We start from the raw sequence: 12,828 nt of genomic DNA on the forward strand, positions 1-12,828 counted from the left end.
GGCCTTAGAATTGGGTAAATGAACAGTTAGGCTTACTACGCCTCGGAGGCTTTAGGTCGCCTGTGTCCTAGTGCCGTCCGGCCCATAGGTTGGGTCGTGACAGATGTGGTATCGAGCTTAGGCTCCGATTCATAGGGAAAAATTATCTAAGTGTTGGGAAGAGTCTACTAGGAGTCACATGCGAGTATAGGATTCTGCTTTCGTCTTTTCCTGTAATTCTTTGTTTCTAGATTCTACGTTATATCTCTGAAATATAAGATTACCTCGCTTAGTGTCTTGATTTTCGTGGAGTACACAGAAATGTGAAATAGAGTTAGTAGACATGTGAGGTCTATCATGAGGATACGTACTCCAAGAAATGTTATATTTTTGTCTGTATGGGTTTAAATGGTGTGCCCATTTCGTGTAAGACACGAGTACATAAAAGTGAGTCTTGAAAGTACAGTTGCCCTAGATAAGGATGAGGATACCATTGCCGGTCATCGGTGGATGACCCGCATGAATAAGTTTATGATAATAGAAGATTCAAGAGAGATAAGAAATTAGGAGACCTAGTCTGTCAGGACGTATCGTAGTAACTATACAATGTTCTCGATGTCTGCTCTGTAAGCTGCAGATTATAGTACCAACATGAGATTATTGTGTAGAGCTGCGTACTTCCTTGTAGTGCTTATGATGAGGATGTTTGCAGGCAGTCTCTGTTTTGGTATAGTAATACCATAACAGAGTTCTATATCTGCAGAGTAGTTGGGAACTCCTAGTTAGGGGTCTAGAGTTAGAATATTGAGAGGTCACAGTGGGGTGATAACTAGAGTCAGTGACTCAGTTACCCTAGCATGTTCTAGAGTTTCAATAATAATTGCCATCGGACTGCAGGTTTGGATTAGTTGCAAAGTAAAGGTGACACCTATAGAGTGAGATTATCTAGTATTCAAGATGGAATTTTGGATGGTTTTTGCAGTATGACAAACATTTGGTTAGAACTTAGTGAGAATAGTATACCTTGTGTGTATCAGTATGAAATAAAGTACAACCCTACTACCTAGGGAAAGTCGGAACTATGAATTGATGATTCACAGAGTTATAATATGATAGGAGAGTCATTAATTTGACATGGTTTTGGGCAAGGTGGTAAATGTAGTACCTTTGTTGCAGCAAGTTATGGTATAGTCCTATCTTTTCAGAAGGGATCGAAAGTTATTACTAATAATGGTGACCAATAAAATAGTGTCCCAGATGGGACTGTAGAGTGTGGTAGAGAGAAGTTGGCTCTGTATCTCATGAGGATGCAAGTTCTATTATAGGAATCATATATAATCAGATCACGATGGATGTAAATCCTTTGAATTGGATGACGGGTTTGGATGCCCGGAACCTTAAGTTTTGGCTAATTGAGTAAACATGGATAATAATAATAATAATAACAAATAAATAAAATTACTACAGAATCAGTTCTCGAGGTGGTAAGGGTATTATGTAAGCTAAAGGATAAGAATAGAGATCATACAATAAAAGTATGAGTAATTTCTCGAGTTCCTTTCTAATTTCAAATTATTCAAAATAATAGTATAATCTAATTATAATAGTGTTAAGAGTAATAAATTAGCGAAGATAAATCACAGAAGGCCAATGGATAAAGAAAGTGCAGAATGAAAGTTTGGACAATTGATTGCAGATGCAATATAATCTAAATGCTAGTGGAAGTACTAGCTAGAGTGGTCAAAGGACCAAATCTGAGTAGCACAGATATGTGATAACGCGGTAGAGACTCTGAAAGATATAGTTAGTAGGTACAGCTGTCATGTTAGGAAGAAGAATGGAACCAGGAATAGAATAGTTAAGTTCTATTTTGGGTAAGACAAAAGAAATAAATGAAAGGACAATCTGAATGGCGCATAATAGAAGGAACAAAGTTAAGATATAGGGTAGGCTAAGTGTTATTCTTGGCAAGGTGAATGACAAGGATGGAGAACCCAAAATGGGACCATATTAGCAAGAATAGTGATGGAGGTATGGAATACAATAATAATGAGTAAATGTTAGAAGGTGTGCGATGGTATTGCGGACTACCTAAATAGGTAGAGAAAGAGAAGTTAGTAAGCAGTAAGTTGAATAAAAGTCAGTCTAAGGGATCAAATAGGTATGATGAGAGGAAAAGAATGATAGATAATGACACATAGGTTTTAGGTTAGACTTTTGAGATAGTGAGAAGGTAGTTAGAGGTTTGTTATGAATGTCAGGCAAACATTTTTAGTGTGATCAACAGAATCACTTTGTAGTGAAGCAATAACGACAGGACAATAGTAGGGGTAGAACGAAAAGTGACAAGTCTGGATGGTTATAAATCACTAGAAAGTTCAAGGATCAAATTAATGACCCTAGATAAGGGTGGAATTAGTGTTGGAAGAATTTATTAGTGAGAGAAATCTTTCAGGAATCAACAAAAGTTAAGGGCACAATATAAACGATGATAGATATGAATCATAGGTCGAGTATAAGTAAAGTTAATAAATTAAAAAAAATATATATATTATGGCAGGAAGGACGATGGTACAGTAAAGGGTTCATGCAGATGATACCTTATAGGTAGAGCACAATTGTGCTAGGAGATGATGAAATTTGAAGAGAAAGACTAAGAAACATAGGTTAAACATTATTATATGGACAATCGGGCGTAGTTGAATATAAGAGGATATTTTCTTTCTTTTCAAGTTTAGCTTGTGCTTTTGGTTCTAGAAGGTTATATAAGGAACAGAAACTGAGACAAGGAGACCTAGTTATTGAGAGTTTGGTAGGCACAAATTCATACATAATTTCCTGATATGAGAATGACAGTAAGCGCATACCTAGTGTTAAGTATGAAAGGACGATCAGAGTAATGACAGGAGTTAAATTGAGTTAGCTACTAAGGCTTGCGACTGTTTTAAACTATGAGCTAGATGAAGTACTATTTATGGATGAGTTTCAATAGATGAAATTGTTGCTGATGGGTAATTTGAGGTTGAAGTTTAGAAAGCTATGGGCGATATATGATTATATTAAGGAGAATGAACACGTGAAGTATCTTGTTTGGAATTAAGGCATGACACATATTTCCTACAGTGTTAGTTCAGATGGAACTTATAGTTTATGGGGCTCATATTCATCCAGATAAGCAATTTCCTACTAAGGTAGGGAATGATAATGTTACGATAGTTAAGTTGGAAAAAGGTGATACAAGAAAAATTTTCTATGGGTAATTATAAGTGTTACATAAGGTGAAGAATGTCTTTGGTAGGAGTAAATCATAGGGTTAGAATTCTTGAAGTAATGAAACTAGTAATCAAGATAAGACTAAGAAATAAAAAGAAAGTTAAAGTTGATGATGGGATAGACATCTTTAAAGGAAAAGGTGTAAGGATGAGATAGGACTAAAATTAAGGAATAAGTACAGCAGGTTGAAAAGGTACCAACAATACCAAAAATAGGAAAAGGGAAGTGGATAAGATGCAAAGGACAGGAAGAGAGCTCGATAGAGTCAGTTATAATGATGAGGATAAGGAGTGTCTAACCACTGCCCCTGTGTTGGCACTACCTGTGAGTGGTGAAGGATACACCGTGTATTGTGACGCCTCCAGAGTTGGCCTTGGGTGTGTTTTGATGCAGAATGGAAAGGTAGTGGCTTATGCTTCAAGGCAGCTGAAGAGGCATGAGCAGAACTACCCCACCCATGATTTGGAAATGGCGGCTGTAGTCTTTGCACTGAAAATCTGGAGACACTATCTGTATGGTGAAGTGTGCGAGATATACACCGACCATAAGAGTTTAAAGTACATCTTCCAACAGAGGAATTTAAACTTGAGACAGAGGAGATGGATGGAGCTTCTGAAAGACTATGATTGCACCATCCAGTACCACCCTGGGAAGGCCAATGTAGTAGCAGATGCTTTAAGCAGAAAATCTTCTGGCAGTTTGGCGCACATTTCAGCAGAGATGATTACCTAGATCTTTCAGATGAGGGGGTATTGTTGGCTCACTTTTCAGTGAGGCCAGACTTGAGGGATAGAGTTAGAGTTTCCCAGCACAGAGACCAACAATTGATGAAGATTATAGAAAGAATACAGCAAGGTGAAGGTGGTGAGTTCGGATTTGCCAATGATGGCGCCCTAGTGCAAGGTTCTAGGATATGTGTGCCCGATGTGGACAACCTCAGGAATGAAATCATGCGAGAGGCACACTACACAATCGCATGATGTCCACCTGTGTTCCACCAAGATGTACCATGATGTGAAAGATAGCTATTGGTGGAATGGCATGAAGAGAGACATAGCAGACTTTGTGTCCAAGTGCTTGACTTGTCAGAAGGTGAAGTTTGAACACTAGAGACCGTCAGGGAAGTTGCAAGAGCTCCCTATCCCAGAATGGAAGTGGGAAATGATCACTATGGATTTTGTGACTGGGTTGCCTCGTACCACGCGAGGATATGATTCGATATGGGTAATTGTAGACCGCTTGACCAAATCAGCTCACTTCTTACCTGTAAAGACTACATACTTTGTGGCACAGTATGTTCGGCTCTACATTCGAGAAATAGTCAGATTGCATGGAGTTCCTGCTTCCATAATATCTGACAGAGGGCCCCAGTTCACTTCTCGGTTTTAGAGAAAGTTGCAGGAGACACTTGGCACACAGTTGAACTTCAGTACGGCTTTCCACCCTCGCATGCACGGACAATTGAAAGGACAATCCAAACACTGGAAGACATGCTTCGCATGAGTGTTTTGGATTTTGGAGGTCAATGGGATGAGCAGCTAGCTTTGGTGGAGTTTGCCTACAACAACAGTTATCACTCCAGCATAGGGATGCCACCCTATGAGGCACTATATGGAAGAAAGTGTAGGTCTCCTCTGTGTTGGACGGAAATGGGGGAAGCGAAGGTGCATGATGTAGACCTAGTGCAGTACACTTCAGAGGTAGTTCCTTTAATCAGGGAACGACTGAAAACAGCTTTCAGTAGGCAGAAGAGTTATGCAGACCCCAGACGGAGGGATGTGGAGTTTGCAGTGGGCGACTATGTATTCCTGAAGGTTTCTCCAATGAAGGGAGTCGTGAGATTTGGAAAGAAGGGCAAGTTGGCAGCTCGGTATATTGGACCTTTTGAGGTTACTGATAGAGTTGGAGCAGTTGCCTACCGGTTGGAGCTACCACCCAACCTTTCTCACGTTCATCCCGTGTTTCACATCTCCATGCTCAGGAAATACATTCCCGATCCTTCTCATGTACTGCAGCCGGATGTGATAGAGCTAAAAGAGAACTTGACATTTGAGGAGCAGCCTGTAGCCATAGTGGACTACCAAGTGAGACAGCTGAGATCAAAACAGATCCCTATGGTTAAGGTTTTGTGGAGGAGCCAGTCAGTGGAAGAGTGCACCTGGGAGTCAGAACGGGACATGCGTAGCAAGTACCCTTATCTGTTCAATGTGCAATCATGTACTTTATTCTGCCTTGTGTAAAATTCGAGGACGAATTTTCTGTAAGGGGGGGAGAATGTAACACCCCTGATTTTATATATTATTATTGGGCTTCGTGTAGGTATCCTCAATTCGCGGAAATTCGACAGTTGTCCGGATCTGTGAATTTCCTACGCATGCACTACCGGAAAAGTCTCCGAATTGGATCGAGGTTTTGGCTACCCCACCATTGTCAGGCATCCCGAGCGCGTTCCCGAAGTCGGAATCGGCAAAGGTAAACCCGAACCTTTCTTTTTACGTAATTTTCTAGTGCTTAAATAGGATTAAAAATCCATAAAATATTCGTGGTAGCTTAGAAAATTACGATTCTTTTTGCAATAGCTTAGTAATATTGCTAAGGACCGCGGGGCAAAGTTTTATAATTTTTAGAGCTTGTTTGGGCAGTTTTTGCAAAAATGATCAATAATAAGGACTAAATTGAAATTTTGCGTATTGTGATGGATGACTGATTTGATGGGCCTGGGAGGGCTGTGTGATATGATTGAACTGTTGATATATGGATTGTGAGTATAGAAGTGTGTTTTGAACCCTTTTGCAGTTGGGTAGGTCCTAGGTATAGGCGGACTCACGGATTTTCGCACGACTTAGGACGTATTGGTCTTTTTCTTTGTTTGTATTGAGTCAAATTTATTAAATGATTGTAATAAAATTGTCGTGAGCCGACAGCCTTCTCTTCCTCCGCCCACTACTCGGTGACCATCACAAGTCCGTGAGTAAAATATTAATTTTAATTGTAATTTCGATATTATTATATGTTCAGATGCCCATGCATCACTTATATGCATATATTTATGTAGTTAAACTCTAGGCACGAATTATGTTGCATTCATAATCGTTAATGTGCCATGAATGTTGTGGTGGTAATTTGGAGCGGTGCGTGCGTTGGCGTGCGTGTGATGTGGTGTGGACTATGGATAGACCAGGCGCCACGGCTTGAGTAATTCATTGGGACCCGATCCTTCGAGGGGTAGTCACGGCTTGAGTAATTTTGGGACCCTCGATTTGGTTATTAAGTGGAAGTCCGAGCTTGAGTAATTGGCCGCACCAGTTGGATTTAAGAGAGTCAGATAGGGGATCAGCTCCCATATGATATGATTGATACTACAGGGTGTGTGAGTGCTCCAAATTACCTTTTTGATGTTATGATGTGAAAATGTTGTTTATGTTGCATTTCACTCTACAGGGTGCATTAGTTCAGATAGTTATAGAGATTATAGTTAAGATTGATATTTTACTCTCTGAGTCGAACGCTCACTCCTGTTCAAAAATTTTTACAGGCCACAGGAGGATATTTTGTTCTGGGTTAACCTGCCTTTTTACCTCGCAGGTTGTTTATCAATATTGTGTAACTTTAATTACTCCTAGAATTTCCGCATGTGTTAGCAGTAATTATTTGAAATTGGTCTGTAATATTATATTCATGTTGGACCTGTAAACTTAATATTTTAAGTCTGTTTGATGGATTGGATGAGGGAGCTGAGCTCCCATTTATTTTTATGCTGATGAGTATGTGGAGGGTGAGCTGAGCTCCCCAATTGAGTATTTATTGTGTTTACAGGTCGGGTGAGTCGAAAACTCCCCGTTGGAAAGTCCATTTATGGCGGACTGTCCGTTTGTTTTCTTGAAATTGGGCCCAAATGGGCCTTAGAATTGGGTAAATGAACAGTTAGGCTTACTACGGGCCTCGGGGGCTTTAGGCTGGCCCAGGTCCTAGTGCCGGTCCGGCCCATAGGTTGGGTTGTGACAAAGCACATGACTTTGCTAGTTCACATATAAAACGAAAAATTATTAGAAAAAAAAAATTGAGAAGAGGATAACAGAAATGGGTGTAGCCAAGCCAAGCAGGAGCAACAACAGCAGCAGCTAGGGAAGCGAAACAAGAAGCAAGAAAGAGCTTTAAATTAAAGGAAGCAAGTGTTAGTAATATGCCATAGAGCATATCATTTAGTATGTATCTTGTACATAATTTTATTAATAAAAGGCATTTCCACTTTTCCGTTTACATAATATATTTATGTGTAATAGAAAAGGTCCATTGATATTTTATTAGAAATATTATTCTTAAGTTGTTAAGAATATGAGTGACAATATTTCTAGCATAAAGTATTATAAATAGGTTCACAATCGAGGATACTTCATAATAAGGACATGACTTATCCAGAAAGATTGTATTCATATTTGTTCCCAAGTTATTTATATGAGATATAAATAAGATGGAATGGTGAGTCTCATGCCATATAACAAACATGATAGGCACTTATAAATGATAAGTAGGCCGAACCAGTGACACTTATGACAAGCACATGGAGTTTACTCTTGTCAATGTTTTGTCATAAATCATATCAGTGCATATAATCTTTAGACCTAAGATAACACAGTTATCTTGTATATAGGTAGTTTGAGTTTGATACTGCTTTCATACTTGTATTATGTATGGGTATATGGGCATGTGTTGGCTCCTACTAGTTATATATAGAGGTAGGTGTTGATCAAGATGGAATCTGTTCCTCTAAGTAAATAGAGATAAAATTCTATGTTCATTTAATTGTTCTTGATGTTTCAAGTTCTGCCAGACAGAGATAGATTTATTCAGAAAAGAGTTTCTGATGAGAAAATCTTTTAATCAAGAACTGGAATTAAAAGAGAACATAATATTCATAGTAAATGGAGTTTGACATAAACCATGACTCCAGCTTGAGTTGGAATTTTGTAACAGAGAGATTCTAGTGCATGGTAACATATGATTATAGGTTCATTTAAGGTAAATCTTATTACTAATTGGATGACCATGGCATATTATGCTAGGTGTTAACCATGGTCTATGAGGTACATAAAATGATTTAGAGAAATCATTTATGGTAAGAAAGAGTTCTGATGATATTAAGAGTTGATATCATGTCTCATTGCCAATTAGTGATGAGCCTAGTAAGTCACACACATACACAAGTTATCACATATTTAAATATGATTTAATTAATTAATTAAAGAGTTTAATTGATTAATTAAATAGGTTTGGTTTGCAATTAAATTGCAAAGTCCCTAGCATGACTTGAAACCAAATCTAGATTAATTGGATGTGTAGTATAGGTTAAATTTGTATTTAAAGTATTTAAATATGAATTTAATTAATGAGAAATTAATTAATAGAGATTAATTAATTAATTTATATTTGATATAAATTAATTAGAAGAAGAAAAATAATTATTTTGGGTTAAGAACTCAAAATTAAGACACATGGGCATTTTAGTAATTTCACAGTGTGACACGTGGCATCATGAGATGGTGACACATGGGATTACACATAAACTTGCTAAATGTTTTTTTTCTTTAATCATGTAAGATGATTAAAATCAATATTAAATATAGGTTTGACACTTGGCACAATGTGATTGGGTCACTTAAACCTAGAGCTAATGTGACAAGGATTTAATGTATTAATATAGCTATTTAAGTGTTGTTATGAAAAGAAAAAAAACAACCAGCGGCTACTCCTCTCATTTGTCACGCTACTTTGAGGTTTTTTTTTTATCTATTCTTCTTCATCTCTCATCAATTCAAAGAGATTAGCCATCAATCTCTTGAATTAAGAACACTAGAAATTGTTTCTAGTGTCCTGTTTATATCTCTAATCTCTTAAAAGGCAGAACTTGAATTTCTAATTAATAGAAAAGGCTTTAGAAGCTGCTCAAGGGCTGCCATAGGTGTTCTTGGTGTGGACAAGCTAGAGGGACAACATCTGGTGTCCTGAAGACGAATCTCAAAGGCGCAAACACGCTGCAGTGCATTAAGAGGTTAGTGTAATCATTCTTGATTTAATCTAGGGTTCTAAAATTAATCTGATTAATTTTAAAATCTTAAATGGCAAATACAGATCCAAAACATATTAAAAGAGTTTTAATATGTTGTTTATCATTGTAATCAAATAGATAAAAATAAATCTTGCATGCATGTTATCCTAGGTGAAAATTTTTGAATTCAATAGTACTTGTGTTTTCACGCTTCCGTTCCTTCGGTAAGAGAGGGAAGAACTAAGGAGGGCTTGGGAGAGGCTGAGAGTGGTGGAGGAAGCAGAACAAAGGCTCTACTCACAGCTGTGTGCGCTAATGGCTGAGGCCGTCAAGCTTTGGTTAAGATTAAAGAATGAAACTTGGGTCTTGGATCAGAATTGCTGTAGCCTCTTCTCTCCATTTGATTGTTTTGGTGGCGCTGCAATTGGCCTGGGTATCCCTCTTGGCTCCACTTTGTAATTCTGATTGGGGCTTTAGTGCACTTGGCTTCGATTTTTTCAGTGTCTGATTTGGCTTGGTTGGGTTTTCTTTGGTTTCTCTGTTTGGAGGTGGCCATAAGTTATCTCGCTGCAGGTCCTTTTCGTGTTTTTTGTACTCTGTTGAGAGGTTTGGCTTGCTGTCTTGTTTTTTGCCATTATGCCTTTCTCTATATCCAGTTTCTAGCTATGGCTTTTTTTAATAAATTCTTTATATTTTTTTTCAAAAATACCTAATAAATTCTTTAGCTTACAAAAAAAAATGAAAAATTATTTTGTAGACTCGGCATATTGATATGATAAACTTGTCTTCATTTCATTGGTTTAGTACACCACATATTGTGCTATAATTTTCCCTATAAAACGTAAGAAGTTCTATGTATTGATTTCATCATAAAGTAGTATAGGTAAAGCTCATAAGAAGGAAAAACAAATCTCTTTGCGTTATTCTCTCCTTTCTCCCTGTTGATTAGATCTCATGGCATCGACCAATAATCAAGTAAGAGTTCTGGAGATCTGTCAAGTCACCCCATCCTCGGACTCTCCTTATTCAGCCACCGAGTTATCTCTTCCGCTCACTTTCTTCGACACTTTCTGGTTCAAATTCCACCCAGTTGAGCGCATTTTCTTCTATGAACTCGCCGATTCAACCCCTGCTTTTTTCCATTCCGTCATCCTCCCCAAACTCAAGGACTCTCTCTCTCTTACTCTCCTCCACTTCCTCCCTCTCGCCGGAAAACTTAACTGGCCGCCACATGTTGACAAACCCTTCATCCTCTATGCCCCAAATAACGCCCTTTCACTCTCAGTTGCAGAGTCTGATGCTGATTTTCACCATCTTTCAGATAGGACGATTCGTGATGCAGTTGAGTCGCACCCTTATATACCAGAGTTGCCGGTATCTGACTTCACTGCAGATATCATATCATTTCAAATAACATTGTTTCCTAATCAGGGGTTTTGCATTGGCATCTCTTCCCACCATGCCATCCTTGATGGCAAAAGCGTAACCATGTTCATTAGAGCTTGGGCCTACATTTGCAAACAGAGTCAAAAGGACAAGAACCCAAGTTTGTCCTCGGAGCTAACTCCCTTTTTTGATCGGACAATTATTCAGGACCCAGAAGGGCTTGACATTGTGTTCTTGAACAATTGGTTAAGCATTTTTAAGTATTTAAGTCCTGATGCCGACCCCAGAACCTTGAAGCTCCTGCCGTCTTATGGCTCACCAGCCAACCCAGTGAGAGGAACCTACGAGTTGTCTCGTGAAGATCTACAGAAACTCAGGCAAAAGGTGCTTTTTCAATTGGAAATTGAGGTTCCTAAAGAAAATCCAGATCAGACAAACCCAATGCATTTATCAACTTTTGTGCTTACTTTTGCATATACAGTGGTTACCATAGTTAAAGCTAGGGGATTAGAAAGAAATAGAAAGGTGATGATTGGATTTACGGCAGACTGTAGAGCTCGTTTAGAGCCTCCACTACCTGCAAATTATTTTGGCAATTGTGTTGGCGCCTATACTGATGTTACAGAAGCAGAAGTTCTCATGGAAGAAAATGGGCTTGCCTTTGTCGCACAGAGCTTTAGCAAGTTGATAAAAGGGTTAGGGAAAGGACCTTATAAAGGGGCAAAAGATAGTCTTGAAAGGTTTTTGGAGATGGATCCAGGAACAATGGAAATTTTTGGGGTTGCTGGTTCACCCCGATTCCAGGTTTATGAATCGGATTTTGGGTGGGGGAGGCCAAAGAAGGTGGAAATTACATCCATTGATAGAACTAATGGATCCATTTCCATGGCGGAGAGCAAAGATGGAAGTGGCGGAGTCGAGATTGGTATCGTTTTGAAGAAAAATGAAATGGAGATATTTGATTCTCTATTTCTTAAAGGCCTTAAAGATCTTTAAGCTGCCTATTCAGTATTAGTATTTTTAGTTGGATCTTTCATAATAATTTATTATCGTTGTTTAGTTTTAAATGCTATTGTTCATGATAGTGTTTGATTCTACTTTCTATTTGATTGAGGATTTGAGTTTCTATTATTTAATTACTTTGATTTTCATTGGAAGTCGCTCCAGTTAAAAATTGGTTTTTCGTGATTATATTGTGAAAGATTTTTTTTCTTTTTTTTTTAATGCTGTTCATCATGAAACCGTCAACCATGCATACGCTTGTTGTCTATCTGAAAATACCCCTATTGTTTCATTGCCTTGTCAGCTTGCAAGGAGACAAATGATTAGGCTGTCTACCAAACCGGCCATCTGAAAACATATATATACTAAAAACAAGAGATTATTTGGTTCTCGTGGAGCACCTGCTATTTTTTTTTTTTTTTAAATACATGAGTCTTACTCTAAAAAAAAAAATTAAATTTTTATGTTTAAAGTTCTATCTCAAGAAAATGGGCCAATGAATTTCTATTATTAAAAAATATATATATATTTTATTAACCCTATTTTAGTTTAACATAATAACATTAAATAATAAAGTGATAATTAATAATAAAAATATTTGAGAGAAAATTCACCACGTGCCAATTTCAAGTTTTATATAAATAAATAGATAGATAAATTTAAATTTACCTTTTTCTTTGTGTGAATTCAGGACATACTTAATGCTCGGCTTGTTTATAGAATCTAAAAAAGAATTTTTCAGTGAGAGAATATTAAATTAAAAATGTGATTTATATATAAATATACATAAATAAGATAAATAATTATATTTAAATTATGAATAAATTATATACCAGAAAATAATCTGAAAACTCGTGTATATAAAACATAATATTATAAAATGATCATAAAATTTTCAATTAGTGTAAAACGGTTAATTACTTTCAAATTCTTCCCCTTATTTTATAGTTATAAATTATAATAATTTCAATTTCTTTGCTGTAATAAAATTTTTCCCCAAAATTAAAAGATATCAACAATCATCCCTCTAATAATATATAAATAAAAAAAAAATTGTATTTTTTCCTTTGTTATACATTTCATAATAGAAATTAAATTGACAATGAATGCAATTGAAGAGGTCAAAGTTTTAGGACTCTTTC

General features: G+C 37.2%; 1 protein-coding gene across 1 annotated transcript; it reads left to right on the forward strand.

Moving 5' to 3' along the window:
- Window positions 1-10,036: 10,036 nt before the first annotated feature.
- LOC110658861 (phenolic glucoside malonyltransferase 1-like) lies at window positions 10,037-11,768 on the forward strand. Its single transcript, XM_021816626.2, has one exon. It carries the CDS (start codon window positions 10,253-10,255, stop codon window positions 11,678-11,680), a length of 1,428 nt encoding a protein of 475 aa, XP_021672318.2. The 5' UTR covers window positions 10,037-10,252; the 3' UTR covers window positions 11,681-11,768.
- The last annotated feature ends 1,060 nt before the right edge of the window (window positions 11,769-12,828 follow it).

The sequence above is a fragment of the Hevea brasiliensis genome, chromosome 16 (assembly GCF_030052815.1).
Source record: "Hevea brasiliensis isolate MT/VB/25A 57/8 chromosome 16, ASM3005281v1, whole genome shotgun sequence".
NCBI classification, from domain to species: Eukaryota; Viridiplantae; Streptophyta; class Magnoliopsida; order Malpighiales; family Euphorbiaceae; genus Hevea; species Hevea brasiliensis.

What these genes read in the sequence shown, in the direction of transcription:
- LOC110658861 (XM_021816626.2), top strand. Translation starts at nt 10,253, where the DNA reads ATGGCATCGACCAATAATCAAGTAAGAGTTCTGGAGATCTGTCAAGTC.